The 16,406-nt window shown below is 37.4% G+C and overlaps 1 protein-coding gene across 3 annotated transcripts in view; it reads right to left on the minus strand.

Moving 5' to 3' along the window:
* Positions 1–16,406, minus strand: part of USF3 (upstream transcription factor family member 3) — a 46,294-nt gene that overhangs the window by 16,310 nt on the left and 13,578 nt on the right. The window contains exons 2-5 of one of the 3 annotated variants that reach the window (XM_046659907.1): positions 7,815–7,929; positions 6,325–6,389; positions 5,152–5,180; positions 2,829–2,911 (exon numbers count right to left, since the gene is read on the minus strand). In XM_046659907.1, coding sequence (XP_046515863.1) covers positions 2,829–2,911; positions 5,152–5,180; positions 6,325–6,371 — 159 coding nt within the window. In that variant the 5' untranslated portion in view covers positions 6,372–6,389; positions 7,815–7,929. Of the gene's footprint in view, positions 1–2,828; positions 2,912–5,151; positions 5,181–6,324; positions 6,390–7,805; positions 7,930–16,406 lie in introns of all 3 variants that reach the window. The other 2 variants (XM_046659908.1, XM_046659909.1) reach the window with 2 other exon arrangements.

The raw sequence follows: 16,406 nt of genomic DNA on the forward strand, positions 1-16,406 counted from the left end.
AACAGAGACCCAATATAACCCAGGAAACGCTTTACTTTAAAGAGAGAAAACTGATATTGTCCTTTCTTAAAGCAAGAGTTGAGACAAAGGCAGAACCTGATAATGGCCACCTACTGCCTCTCTACTGCAGACAGGGTAGGGACACGTAGCAATAGTGAAGGAAATCTTAATCTACTCGGCTTCTGGGAGCCAAATACTGACTTCCGTTGCACGTTCTAGGACACCAAGGAAGTGAAATGACTATGGTTTCCTTTCAGAGAAACATGTAGGAATAAAAGCCAAGAGCAGGAAAATAAGATTTTACTGGGAAAACACCGATATTTACTGAGAAGTTTTTTTTTTACTATACATTGAGATGTAGAGAAAGAAAAACAATCAGAAGACACCATGTCTGCCCTTAAGTTTGTTATTGTGTTAAGGAAACAAAGCACATTTTAAAAAACACGTGAAAAACATATTTATGCAAGACTAAGTACCACTCTATAGGGGAAAATGAAAAGAAACTAAGTGTAAGACCTTGCCGAGCGAGATAGTGTTAAGAAGCGAGCATATTAATCTGGCCCTCCGGAAGCCTGGGAAGGTTCAGGACTGGGAAGCTCCAGCTACCATGGAAAGTGGGGTGAGGTATGGGGTTAAAATTGAGGGGAGTGGTGGAAAGACTCTTCTTGTGCAGTAATAAGAACCAACCCACCCCCCACACACACACCCTATGCAGCTGGATGACTTCCCCTTCCTGCTCCAGCCACAGGAGACGAGTTTATTTTCTGTGAATTTGAACTGAGAATTTCAGCCTCAGGGGTACTTGGCACAGAAGTGGACAAGATCAGGCTCCTAAGCGAAAAGGAGGGTAAAGTAAAACTCTGCCTCCTAAAGCATGAGACTCTTCAGCATCCCCTTCCCAGCCCAGCTCTGACAAAATGGCAACTAGCCTTATACTCCTCTTGCCACTATGCCCACACCTAGGTAGGGGGCTGAAGGCTCTTCCTTGGAAAGTAAAAATTAATAGCTACCCTCAAAAGAAAAAAAGCTACAAATACTGATATTTTTGAGTTCCACAACAATACTAGCTCACCACCTAATCACTCAACAGTTAGGGCCACTAAAAGACAAGCCTATTCAATCAGCTTTTTAATGCCTCATTCTCAAATATGAAAAACCCAACATTTAAGGAATGTCTCCCAAAAGAAAGACCAAACATCAAAACAAAGGGGAAAAAGAGGATATCAAAAGAAACAAAGACAACACAGAAAAGAAAAGGAAATTTTTTTGAAATCCTATGTAACATTCTCGGAGATGAGATGATATTGCATCCATGAAACAAAGACGTGGTACGAAAGGTAACAAAGGGAATAAGAAGAAAGACTCGAGAAAATTAAAAGTAAGAGAGCTAAAATTAAAAACAGAAGAGTTGGAGAAGATCAACCAATTGAAATTGAAAAAGAAGGGTAGAGGGTTCCAGAAGTAAAGTCTCAAAGGAAAAAAAAGGGAAAATGGAAATGAATTAGTACATTTGACCATGAGGAAACCATACTAAGAGATACCGGAAATGTGGAAAGAATCAAAGATAGATATATAGAAAATTAAGCAAATGAAAAACAATGAGGCAATTATCAACTCAAAAACTTTCAAAAGTTACATATGAAATGAAACATAATAACAGTATACTACTTGGCTCAACTGTAAACAACATTTACACAGTCTTAACATGAAAACTAAATAGTGATTTAATCAAAAGTTGTGGGAGAATTACATGAGAGGATTAGACAAGGGGAAGCCAAGGGAAAAGGACAATAGGAAGTTAATAGATAATATCTAAAATGGAAAAATTAAGATATAGTAATATAAGCACGTTATTTCAAAATACAAAGGTAAATAAACACCAGAAGAAACAGTTGAGAATGGTTGCCTCGAAGGAGCTAGAGTTGGAAAGCAGGCAGGCAGGAGACTAATGTTTGTTGTTTTAAGCTTTTTAGTGCTATTTTGCTATGTGTATAAATTGATTTTTGCATATGTTAATTTAATTAAAAGCTAACCAACAAAGTCTAAAACAAATTTTGATATTCCATTATAATGGAATACTATATAACCATTAAAAAGGGAGGAGCTCATACGAGGAAAGGTATCTACAACCAAAAGTCTACTAGTACCACTGTGGAAATGGCCAAGCAGGTTATGAAATAGCACTGGGTATGTATACAGATACATTCATAAAGCAACGTCTGGAGAGATGTGTAACAACACTTTTAATAGTGGTTATAACTTGCGAGTAGGATGTCAATTTTTTTTAAACTTCTTTATGCCTTCCATATTGTTTCAATTTTGTTTTATTTGCAGAGAGCACACTTTATCCTCATTATCAGAGGAAACAAAACCTATCTTCATTAGGGAAAACTGTCAGCTTTATTAAGACGCGATTTAAGTACTACTGGAGGTTGGTAGAGCACGGAGAATAAAATAAAGAAGAGATCCTTGGGGTGTTCTAGCTAAGAATTTAAAGACAGTAAAGAACATGACTGGCAGAAAATAAAAGAAATGTCTGGTAAATACAGTGGTACATATGTAAGTGTAATCGTGGAACTGAGTATTAAAGATCTAGAAATTATATGGTCCATTTGATTATGTAGGAAACTGTACTAGAAGATTGCTGGAAGTGTGGAAGAATTAAAGACAGGTATATAGAAAATTAAACAAATGAAAAACAATGAGGCAATTATTAACTCCAAAAAAACCCATAAATGACAGGGAACAAAAATAATCATTCTGAGCACAGAAACAACTTAGGGAATTATCTGTTAACAACTAATGAATGAAAATATGAGTGGACTTACCTGCTTCAGTGCAGGGGAACATGGGATCAGCTCTCCTATTCTGTTTATCCCAGCATTGATTTTCTTCTTTCTGTGCCTCTCCACTAGATAGAGGGAAAAGTCCATTTATCAAACCTTATAGTACTACTGCCAAAGTGCCTCATTCTCCCCGGGTAAAGAAATTTTATGTAAAGAAATCTCTAAGAAAATGCTATCAAACAGTATCTAGGAGCCAACCAGGTGGCACAGCAGTTAAGTTTGCACGTTCAGCTTCTCAGCAGGCCAGGGTTCACGGGTTCAGATCCTGGGTGCAGACATGGCACCGCCTGGCAAAAAGCCATGCTGTGGTAGGCGTCCCACATATAAAATAGAGGAAGGTGGGCATGGATGTTAGCTCAGGGCCAGTCTACCTCAGCAAAAAGAGGAAGATTGGTGGTAGTTAGCTCAGGGCTAATCTTCCAAAGAAAAAACAAAAATAAACCAGTATCTACTGAAGACAAAAAACTATAATATGATTTCTTTGTCTTTTTCTCTTTTTTCTCTCTCTCTTTTTTTAGTTACTAGAAAGCTGTCTCTTTATAGCAAATGGGCAAACGAGACATTTCTAGACGGATTAAAGTACCTTAAAATACCCTTCAGGATGACTAGAAGGACTTTTGGAATAGAAACAGCTATTATTTATGACTTAAAACAGACCAAAAAAAGGCAAAGGGTTGGTTTTTTCCAGAGGGTCTGGGCTGTTCACTTTGGCCACGTAGTATTTTTCCTATCTGAGAAACTGGGCAACTGACAACTTCTCAATTAACTGAGAAATGTTCCAAGCTTGCATGCTGCAACTTTAAAAGTTGTATGGAAGGGGCAAGAGGATATAAGAAATGACCTAAATAATTTCTATAAGATACTGTAAGTAGAAACATTAGCCTTGGCTATTTTCTGTTAGAAAGTTTTCTAAAACCTTCCTTTCTAACAAAGGATTCCAGTGCTTCTAGAAGGACGATATTTCAGATCATAGCATAGGTAGGTTTTGTTTTGCAAACTATGTACTTTTTGCTTCATAATCTAGCAGTAAGGACACTCTTTTCAATGACATCTAATTGCCCTCTCTTAATAAATTACTATCAGGACATATTTATGGCAGCATATGACAGTTTATTTTAATAAAAAGATTTAGTTAATACAACCAAAGAAATCAGATTTAATTCATATGGCCCAAAAAAAAGCAAAACAATAAAGTATAGCTCATCTTTCTTCTGAATTTTCTAATAAGAGTATTTGTTGTTATCCAAGAGTGGATTTTTTTTTTTAAAGATTTTATATTTTCCTTTTTTCTCCCCAAAGCCCCCCAGTACATAGTTGTATATTCTTCATTGTGGGTCCTTCTAGTTGTGGCATGTGGGATGCTGCCTCAGTGTGGTTTGATGAGCAGTGCCATGTCCACGCCCAGGATTCGAACTAATGAAACACTGGGCCGCCTGCAGCGGAGCACGCGAACTTAACCACTAGGCCACGGGGCCAGCCCCTAAGAGTGGATTTTTTAATGTGCAGAGGTAAAAAAAACAACAACATCAAAACTCTTTACCCATAGTGATAAAGGGGAATTCAATGGAGTAAACTTCCATGTGGGGAACAGCAATATCCCACCAGTGTTCAACACATCTTTCCATAGATAACATTTCCCCAGGGTCCTTTCCTTAGGGAAAGGAAGATATGATTTATAGAATAATAGAAATCAACTTCTAAAATATTTTTTTTAGATCTGACTGCAGTCCCTGATGGAAAATAAAATGTTATAAAATGTACCCAATTGTAAATGCACAATTACTTCTATAAATGTTTACCTGGCGTTAGCCTATAATTTTGATGTCTGAGATAAAACCAATTATTTATTTTCTACATTTCTTCCTATAATTGAGGATGCTGCAATGTAATCGAAGACTGTTCACATTTCAAGTACATTTAAGACCTACAGCCTCCTGCTCACCTCTTCCTACTCCTCTAGGCAGCCAGCCCCTTCTGGAATTTCTGCAAAGACATACACTCTTCATTCTACTCAAGAGAAGTATATCTAGAATTCCTCAGTGGGTGAAATCACTAAAAACACTAGCTCCAAAGGTATATTCATCCTTAAATTATCTAAATAGATGGTGAATCAGCAGACGATAGCAAACCATCTTCACGAGACTCAGGGAGCGTTCTGTCAATTAAAATCAACAAAGGAACACTTTCCTAAAACATAATGAATAATGATTCTTTGTTTATAACATAAAAACTTATAATCAACAGTAGAATAATCATTTCCAATGCAAAAAACGTTAGCAAATAAAATTTAAATTGTTGTTTCTACCTGCATTGTGCGTCTCCCGGTTTTTCTTCCTGAAACAAAAAGTGGAGATAAAAGGAAAATGAAAATAATGGGAAAACATTTCACCACTTTATATTTTGAGAACCATAAAAATAAATTTTACAAATTTACATTTGTTGCATCAGTAAGAAACTATGTGAAGAAAAATTTTCTTAATATGTATTATGGTATGAAAACCTAACTGCAGACATATCAATACAAATTTAGAATGCACAATTTCCAAAAGTAACTATAATACCCTGCTCTTCCATACCCAGAAATCATTGGCTGGGAAGTAAATCAATCACTGAAAACCTCAGCTTTTTGAAAAATGTAATTAAGGAGCTAGTCAATTCTCAAAGTATGTTCCAAGAAGGTGCCTTCTGATGTGTGCCCTGGCACCCGGCCAGGAGTGGGGGTGAGTGTGTAAAGGAGAGGAGCAACAGTAGAGAGGAACCCTACAATCCCCAGGGAGGGAAGTGTGGCAGCCTTGCACTGACAACTAGCGTGTGAGCCATCTTTTGCATTTATGTACCTTAGGTTATCCAAACTCTTAAATTTTCTTAAATGCTTATCTACTGAAAACATCAATTTTCCCTTTTATGTACAATTACTCAGTACATTAGCATTCTCTAATAGCTATTTGGTAAGGAAAGAGAATAGTGATTTTAATTTTAATGGAAGCATTGGCCATACAATTCTAAGCAGTAACACTGCCCAAAAGGAGAGAATTCAGAAGGGGGGCTAGACAAAGAACCAGAAGTAATATTGTACTGATGTGCATATTGACATTAATGAATTATAACGTCACAAAATGTCTATTCAGTAACTGACTTCAGCCTAAGTGAACCTAGGATCCACAAAGACTAACACTGTATGCAAGTAAAACTTTCAGGAGAAGCTAAGCATTTGGCATAGATTTGATATTATACTATTTTAACTACTGATAGTCATTTTACTTGTTACACTACCAGTAGAATAAGGAGGACAGGTGAATTTTAACTATACACCCCTTTGAGTAAATCTATTTATATTTAACCACACATCTTTTTGAAGAGTAATGGTTTTCCAGGCATTCAAATCAAAGTTCCCTAAGGACTACCTACTTAGCAAAATAGGGACTAATTCTGCTTTTTATCTGCTGAAACTACATATTTTTGGACCGTGGCTACATACCTGTGCTGCTTTTTTGTAGGAGTCTCATTCTCTGTCATTTCTGGCATGGTTACAGTGATAGGAACCTGCAAGGCATGGAAAGACAGGCCAGAAAGTTTAAAGTCATTCTAGTATCTTAGAGAAATTGACTAATAGCAATTTGGTTTAACTATCAAAATGCTAAAAAAATAAAAGTAACATCCTGAAAAAGCACTGCATTAGGGGTTGTGGATAGAAAAAGGTATAAGAAAAGAGGACAAAAAAATATTATAACTAGCAGATGGCAAACATGGTGAATGTCAAATATGAGGTATAGCCAGAAAGTGCTTGAGAAGACTGGAGTAGAGAAAGATCATTGCGGGCTTGGAAATCAAGAAAAGCTTAAAGGGGGTGTGGATTTGAGCAAGACCAGGAAACACAGGCACAGCATACTTGAGTTGGGAGAGTATGTTCTTTGTTCCTGATGCTGTTTGCTCACGATACAAAATTTAAACCAGAACAATAGTCTCCCGCTCTGAACAGAGAAAAACACAAAAGTGACGAGCACACAAACATGTAATATTCCATACACGGAAGCAAGCGTTCATTCACTCATTTACTCATTCGCTAGGCTTCTTTCATTGCACACTGCTACAAGTCTTATGTTATCATTTGAGTCATTAAAATCTGAATATGAGTATATAATTCTATTTATATTTAAAATAATCATGATACTAAAGACTCTATGTACCAAAGGAAAATGTACACATGACAAAAAAGCCTGAAAGCAAATATATTAAAATATCAATCATAGTTATATGAGGCCAGAAATATTATAAGTGATTTCTTTCTCTTCTCTGATTTTCAAAAATTCCACAATGAAACTTTAATGCTTTCATATCCCAGGAATTGACAACCTTTCAAAAGAGGTCTGTCAAGTTGGGATACCTGTTCTGGTAACTGGAGGAGGTGCACGTGTGGTTTTTCGTTTTCTTTCCAAGAGAGAAAGAAGGCAGCAAGTATGTAATCGGAAGTCAGCATGACTTTCACATCTGGTTCTGTGTTTCCCAGCTGTGAGAGCCTGGGCAAGTTCTAGAACCTCCTGGAACCTCAGATGTTTACTCTACAAAATGGATCATAACCACAGAAGCTAGATCATTGGCTTGTTTCAAGAAAGGAATGAAATAGTGCGGGGAGAGCACAGTGCGTAACAGTAATAAAATTCAATAAATGTTAGCTATGAATATTAATGAGCTATTTGAGGTTAAGACTTTAGCCCTGGAAAGGAGGGGGAAGGGTCCTGGGAAATAAGTAGAAGTGGATACAGACAAGGTGATGACACAAAGTACTGACTGAAGCAGCCTGAGGAGAAATGTGAGCTCCAGACCTATTTCCAGCAGCTTACTCCATCTTCCCCCTAACCTCTGTGAAGGTACCTATCAGCCTAAAAGCAACAGGTGCACGTTGGATAACCACAGAATGATAATGAGGGACATGGGAGTAAATCAAGAAATCCCTGTCACCTTTCTCACCCAGGGCTTGCAGAATTTCTTCACTTTTGATTCCTGGCTTCCAACGCCTCCCGTTTCTGATCCAAATCTATCATCTTCTGCCAGAAGATGGTCTATAAGTTATGTTTTCTTCTTACTACACAGGAGAAAAATCAATAAATGTTTACAGTCACTAGGTTTCCATTAGCAGCAGGTAAAACAAGGGCTGGCCACCTATGGCGTGCAGGCAGATTTTTAGTGGCATATAGAATGATCCTGAATTCTCTCCACCACTTGAAAGTTAATGAATGTAGTTGCTTTCAAGTCACTTCCAATGGGTTACCCACGCTCCACCCCCACAAAGATGGCAGCCCTGCACCACTGGCTGGTCCCCACGAGGAGACTCTCTCCTTTCTCTCACCTGTGCTCACTGTCCCTTAGGTTCTCCTTCCCCTCCCCCAAGCTCTTACTCGAAGATCTGTGCTCAATTCTAAAATTATCTTCCCTTCGATCTTCTACTTCCCCCTTCTCTCTTGTGAGAGTGACTGAAAACCTACTCAAGGACCTTCCCCTTCCACGAAGGCAGTGACACTAGGAAGACAGCCCTCAGATCTATGTGCTGTATGTGCTCTAAAAAAATGTAGGTTTGGGGGCTTCGTCTCAGACGAATGAGAAGTAGGGCCCAGGAATCTGTATTTTCAACAAGGTCTCTGGGTGATTCCTTTTTTTCTTACTTTCTTCATTTTTTGGTACAAAAAAGTTTGAGAAACTTAATTCTACTTTAGGGCAACGTTTCCTATCTGAGAATAGTAGTTAAAAAATACAAATTCTCAGCCCATCTCAGACTCAATGAACCAATCTCTAAGGAAGGAATTCCAATTTCTAACGGGGGAGGGGGGGTGGAGTGTCTGAAATTTGATTGCTCCAGGTGATTCTTATCGGGAAAATTTGGAAACAGGTAGGTACATTTAATGGTGAGATTTCAAGCACCTGACTGATACCCTGTTGCAGGAGAGATTATTTGGGATGTGGCATGACAGCTGACCATGTCGTTTCACCTATAAACCAGTAGGATCAGATCTGCCTCAAAGCCATGTGAGTCAGCATTTGGTCATCAGCATCACAGTTCCCTTCATTCCTCTGTAGCACTTTTGAAAGTTTGCAGGTTCATGTTACAATTAAGACACAAGAAGTAAAAATGCTAATTTCCTAAACGTCTAGAATCTTCGAGTAGGTGACACTAGAGGTATTCATCGCACTGGGGCAAAGCCAGAGTTTAACTGAAAGAGGAATACAATTGCAAGTCAAATCATCCAGTTCACCAAATGTCACTCTAAATGTCCATCTCAAACCACATTCTAACCAATTCAATTACATCTAAGTCAATGCAAAATTATTTCCATGTCCAATTCCTCCTGATATTAAAATTGCATTCCTAACATTAAAAAAGAACATTCACTGGAATAAGGAGCTATTTAATATTGTCATAAATCTTTGTCTGCTTATTAACTAACCTGCTAATGAGGAAATGGCACGTCTAATACAATATTTATATAACTAAGTACAAATATATCCTTTAAAATATTTAAAGTGCCATGAATTTTTAAATAAAAATTTCAAAATGTTACATTAGTAATCTATGAATTCTTATTTTTCATGGTAAGAAAGAATTATTTCTGAAATTAGTCAAACCAAATGGTTCTCAAAGTGTGGTCTTCAGATCACTTGCATCAAACTCACATCTTTGAAAACTTTTCTTTCCCCTTGAGGTAAATCTTACATAGAGTAAAATGCACAAATCTTAAGTGTAACATTCAATGAGTGCAGACTGATGCACACACCTGTGTGACCCAACCCCTAACAAGGTACAGCATCACCACAGAAAGTTCTCTCATGCCCCTTCCCAATCAATCCTTCCCTGCTCCCACAGAGCCAGCCAGTGTTCTCATTTTTCTCACCAAAGAACTTTATATAATGGATTAATTGAGAATTTCCATTGGGTCAAGTTTCACTCAGCATAACCTTTTTGAAATTCATCCAGTAGTTCCTTTTTATTGCTGAGTATGAATACATAACTGTGTATGAATTTATAACACAGTTCATTTATTCACTTTTCTGTTGATGGACACCAGGACTGTTTCCATGTTTTGGCTACTAAGAAGAAAGCTGCTATCCACGAACATTCTTGTATAAATCTTTTTGTGGATGTCGTCTTTCACTTATCTTGGAGTAGATAAGCATTACTTATCTACTCCCAGATATTTACCCAAGAAAGTGAAAGACGACATCCGCAAAAAGACTCATACAAGAACATTTACCACACTTTCCTCAGAGCAATGGTACCATTTTGCACTTCCACTCACAATACAGAAGAGTTCAGGTGGCTCCATGGCCTCACCAACATTGGGTTTTGTCAGTCTTTTTTTTTTTTTTTTTGGTGAGGAAGATTGACCCTGAGCTAACATCTGCTGCCAATCTTCCTCCTTTTGCTTAAGGAAGACTGTCACTGAGCTAACATCTGTGCCAATCCTCCTCTATTTTGTATGTAGGACACTGCCACAGCATGGCTTGACGAGCAGTGTGTAGGTCCATGCTTGGGATCCAAACCTGCGAACCCTGGGCTGCCGAAACAGAAACAGAGCACCCCAAACTTAACCACTACACTACTGGGCCGGCCCCCTGTCAACCTATTAATTTTAGCCATTCTGGTGGGTATATAGTGGTATCTCATTATAGTTTAATTTGCATTTCCTGATGACTAATAATACTGAATACTTTATGTGCATATTAAGGCCATTTGCAGATTTCCTTTTGTCTGCCTATCTTTTGCCAGTTTTTTTTAATTGGATTGTACACCTTTTTATTATTGATTTATAGAAGTCTTTATATATTCTGAATTTTTATATCTACTAGATATCTGTCCTTTGTCTGAAATATATTTTGCAAATATTTTCTTCCATAATGTGGCCTGCCTATGCATTTTCTTAATTGTGTCTTTTGGTGACCCAAGAGTTCTTGATGAAGTATAACTTATCAACTTCTTCTTTTATGACTATTCCTTTTTGTGTCCTGTCCAAAAAACCTTTACCCATCCCTAAGATATTCTCCTATGAATGCTTCTAGAAGGTTTATAATTAATTATGTTAATTAATAATTAATTGTCATATTGAGGTAAATGATCTGTATTATTTATGGCAAGAGGTAGGTGTCAAATTACTCTTTTTTCATATGGATATTCAGTTGTTCTAACACCATTCACTGAAGACATTTCCCTTCCTCAATGGTATCTTTCTTAAAAATCAAACGTCCATTTGGTGCAGTTCCATTTCTAGGTTCTCTATTCTGATCTATCCTTATGTTATTACTACACAGTCCTGATTAAGCATATATTTAAAATATAGATTCCTATACCCCACCCAAGACCTACTGAGTCAGAACCATGGGAGGGAGAGGTCCAGGAATACGCAGTTCTGACAAGGTTCCTAGTTGATTCTTTACGCACCCTAAAGTTTGGGAAGTATTACATTACTTTAGTACTCCTTCCTCGAAAACTGATATAAATCGAAAAGCTCATAAATTAAGATCCACATAGAAAGACCAATGAACTTGAATTTAGGAAACCTAAGTTCTATTTCTAGATCTGCTATTCAGTAGCTAGATATCATTTTATTTACCATAACTTAGCATGTTAAATTTCTTCATTTCTAGAATGAGTGGGTAGGACTAGACTCAATCATTCAATTATGAATTGAGTACCCCTACTGCCTAGGAATTGCAGCTATAAAGATGAATGAGACATGTCTGCCCTCAAGAAGAATGCAGTCCAGATCAGGGCTATCCAAAAGAACTCTGTGCAATGAAAATATTCTCTGCACTGTCCATATGGTCACCACTAGTCACACGTGGCTATTAAGTGCTTGAAATGTGGCTAGTGAGAACATAGAATTAAATTTTTAATTTTATATAATTTTAAGTAATTTAAATTAAATAGCTACATGTGGCTAGTAGCTAGTGTAATGGACAGCACAGGGAATGGAAAAAGTAGGAAAAAAGATGATGAAAAAATTGTTTAATGAACATCAACTTCCTGGTTTTGATACTGTCCTACAGCTATACAAGCTGTCACCATTGGGGGAAGCTGGATGAAGAGTACATGGACTCTGAACTATGTGTGTAGCTTCCTTTGAATCTATAGTTATTTTAAAATAAAAAAGTTTTTAAAAGTGAATTTAAAAATTTGTAAGTGCTACCTCAAAGATTTATTAATAAAATGCTATGTGAGAACAGAGCATCAAGCATGTTTCCTGTGGGACCCAAAGAAAGCCAGGTCTTGGAGAATGGTTAGGATTTTGCCAGGTGGAAACGAACAGGAAAAAGGATACAATGCCGAAGGATGAGCAATTGCAAGAGCTGTGAAACATAAACAAGCCTGGTGAGTCTGAGCACCGCCCGGAGAATATACGAAACATGGGAGGGAGGGAAAGAAGCAGGAGGCAAGGGCAGAAAGAGAACTTGGACCAGACTGCAAAGGAATTTTCTATGCCTGATGAATGTATTCGGATCTTATCTTAAGATCAGTGGTTCTCCAACAGCAATCCATCCACTAGCACTGGTCTGAAACAAAGTCCCCCTGACAGTAAAATGGAAAAGAGAGGAATAAAGTAAGAATTTTTTTTATTGATATATAACTTATATACAATAAGTCACTAACTTAAGTTCACAGCTCAGTAAATTTTTATGTATGAATACACCCATGTAACTACCACTCAGATCAAGATACAGAACACTACCAGCATCTCAAGAGGCTCTCCTGAGGTCCCTGCCACTTAATCCCTTGAAATTCCCCCTCAAAATATATAATCAAAGAAGAATATATATTTCCAAAGAATACATGCAAATGATCAACAGGTATGTGAAAAGATGCTCGACATCATTAACCATCAGGGAAATGCAGATCTAAACCACAACGAGATCTCACCTCACATCTGTTAGAATGGCTTTTATCAAAAAGTCGAAAGATAACAAGTGTTGGTGAGAACGTGGAGGAAAGGGAACCCTTGTGCACTTTTGGTGGGAATGTAAATTGGTACAGCCATTATGGAAAACAGTATGGAGACTGCTCAAAAAATTAAAAATAGAATTACTGTATGATCCAGCAATCCTACCTCTGGGTATATCTCCAAAGGAAATAAAATCACTATCTCGAAGACACATCTGTACTCCCATCGTTGTAGCATTATTCACAATAGCCAAGATATGGACACAACCTAAGTGCCCATTGACAGATGAATGGATAAAGAAAATATTATATATATTATTCAGCCTTTAAAAAAAAAGAAATCCTGACATTCGTGGCAACATGAATCGGTCTGGAGGACATTATGCTGGGTGAAATAAGCCAGATGCAGAAAGACAAATACTACATGACGTCACTTATATGTGGAAACTAAAAAAGTCGAACTCATAGTAACAGAGGGGAGAATGGTGGCTACCAATGGCTAGAGGGTGGGGGAAATGGGGAGAGGTTGGTCAAAGTGTATAGACATTCAGTTACAAGATGAATGTGTTCTGGAGACCTAATGCACAGCATGGTGACTACAGTTAATAATAAAGTATTGTATACTTGAAATTTGCTAAGAAAGAAGATCTTGAGTGTCCTCACCACACAAGGTAACTATGTGAGGTGATGGATATGTTAATTAGCTTGACTGTGGTAACTGTTTCACAACGTATACGTATATCAAAACATCATGTTGTACACATATACTATTTTTATTTGCCAATCATATGTCGATAAAGGCAGAAAAATATTTGTATATATTCAAAAGTATGATATTACCTCATACATTGCTGGTTGGGAATGTAAAATGCTATAGTCACTTTGGAAAACAGGCAGCTCCTCAAACAGTTAAACACAGAGTTGCCATATGATCCAGCAATTCCACCTAGGTATATCCCCAAGACAACTTAAAACACACGTTCACACACAAACTTGTAGAGGAATGTTTGTAGCAGCAATATTCATAACAGCCAAAGAGCTGAAACGAGCCAAATGTTCACCAAATGATGAATGATAAATAAAATGTGGTATATCTACCCAAAGGAATATTATTCAGCAACAAAAGACATGAAGTACTGATAGATGCCACGTACGGGTGATCCCTGAAAACATTACGTTAAGTGAAAGAAGCCTGACACAAAAGGTCACGTATTGTATTATTCCATTCCATGAAATGTCTATAGAGACAGAAAACAGATTAGCGGTTGCCAGGAGCTGAAGAGGATGGGAAATGACTGCTGAGGGGGGCAGGGGGAGAGTTCCTTTCGGGATGCTGAAATGTTCTAAAATTAGATTATGGTGATGGTTGAACGGCTCTGCAAATATACTAAAAACCACTGAATTACACTTAAATGGGTAAACTTTATGGTATGTGAATTGTATCTCAATTGAGTTGTTAAACAAAAAAAAGAAACCCTCTGATAGAAGTCTCTGGGTAATTTGAAATTCTCTACTCATTCATTTTTTTCATCAGTTTATACATCTGCTTTCTTTCAACATATAATTTCAAAATTCTATTTAGTTACCAATCATTCTCAATTTCCCTAATACGGGGAAAATGTGCAGCCACCGAAAAGAAGTACTCACAATATTTAGGGGAAAACTTGGTCTAACTGTTCAGTGGCAAATTATGTTTTCTTCCTTCCAAGAAGCATATTAGTGGTAAAGCTTAATTTAAATTGTGTCTTTAGATACAATGAAGAGAAAAACGTAATTCTTATAAAATTTCCAAGTTGGAATTAAAGTGTCTTAATTGAAAATATCTTATGGCACATTGCTTAAACATTATTTGTCCATGGTTTGAGATGATCTTGTCAACCTCTGTATTTCTGTTTTGCTGCTGTTTAATACATTCCTAAGTATTTTACAATTATTAAAAATGTTTTACGGAATGACTAGATAGACATACAGTTTGTTGGGGCATTTTTTTTTTTTGGTGAGGAAGATTGGCCCTGAACTAACATCTGTTGCCAATCTTCCTTTTCGCTTGAGGAAGATTGTCCCTGAGCTAACATCTGTGGCGATCTTCCTCTATTTAGTATGTGGGACCCTGCCACAGCGTGGTTTGACAAGCAGTGTGTAGGTCCACAGCCAGATTCGAACCCACGAACCCTGGGATGCTGAAGTAGAGCACACAAACTTAACCACTATGCCACCAGGCCAGCCCCGACACGCAGTTTTAAATGTGTTCTATCTCTTTCTATGAGATCTCTAGTAAATCCTCAGTCGTCTCCAATCAAAATGACTTGCCTACTGAACTAGAATATGATCTAAGGAAATTACAAATCAACTAAGCTCAATTCCCTGAACTGGGTCACAGTCATTATACCACAAGTCCACTTGACACTCTGTAACAAAGATCTCTCCTTATTTTGATCATCTTGTTTTAGCAGTTTTTCCTTATCATAAAAGTAATATGTACCTAGAAAACAAAGCAAAGCATACAAACAAAATTAAGCCTACTCAATCACATCACTCAACAAGAATCCGCAAGAATCACTGTTAACATTTTGATGGATTTCCTTCTGAACTTTTTTCTACACACACCTGATTTTTTACAAATATTAGACTATAAGCAACATTGTATTCTGCTTTTTACTTAAAGTGAGCATTTCTCCATGTCACCAAATATTCAAAATCGTGATTACAGCACTTATGTTTAATATCTTGGATATTTATAGTCTAATTCCTACCACCTTACTTAATGCTTTAGGCAGCTTTGCTCTCTGTATTTTGCTACATGACCTACCATGTGCATTTATCCTCTCCAGCCTTTTAGGTTAATAATCCTCTCCTGGAACGTCCTATTACCTGATCTACCTGGTTCAACTTGAAACCTTGAAACCCAGCATATCTGCATTATAGTGCAAGGATAGCACCAATGCTTTTCACACCCAAAGAATCCTTCCTCCACGTTTGTGAGTTCAGCAGCTCTGTCCATCTCAGTGGGAACTCGACGAGCTGTTTGTGAGTATGCTGTGTTGTCTGTCTGCTGTTTTGTGTAACTGCTATCAGAAGTTCTAACTGCCTTTGCCATTACAGAGATCTTACATCCCTGAACAATGTCTGTTGGCTCCTTCCTGACAATCACGTCGCCGTCATGTTTGGCAGCAGTCAGTCATGGAGGTTGATAAGTGCCAAACTTGAGATACTATGACATATATAAGAATGTGAAATAACGAAGTCCTGCCACCAGAGCTTTCACTGTGAAATTGAGTCAAACTATATCTCCAGAAAAAGATAACAGCCAAAAGGCACAATTTGCTAAATACAGTTTTAAATTTTTATGTTTAAACTACACAAGTAACCTGTTTGTATAAAAAATTTTTTATTGAGATATAATTGACATATTTGTTTCAGGCATACAACAGAATGATTTGATATTTAGTATATACAGTAGTCCCTCCTTATCCGCAGTTTCGCATTCTGCAGTTTCAGTTACCCATGGTCAACTATGGTCTGAAAATATTAAATGGAAAATTCCAGAAACAAACAATTCGTAAGTTTTAAATTGCACGCCATTCTGAGTAGCGTGACGAAATCCTGTGCCACCCGCTCAGTGCTACCTAGGACAT

Source organism: Equus quagga, chromosome 4 (assembly GCF_021613505.1).
Source record: "Equus quagga isolate Etosha38 chromosome 4, UCLA_HA_Equagga_1.0, whole genome shotgun sequence".
NCBI lineage: Eukaryota > Metazoa > Chordata > Mammalia > Perissodactyla > Equidae > Equus > Equus quagga.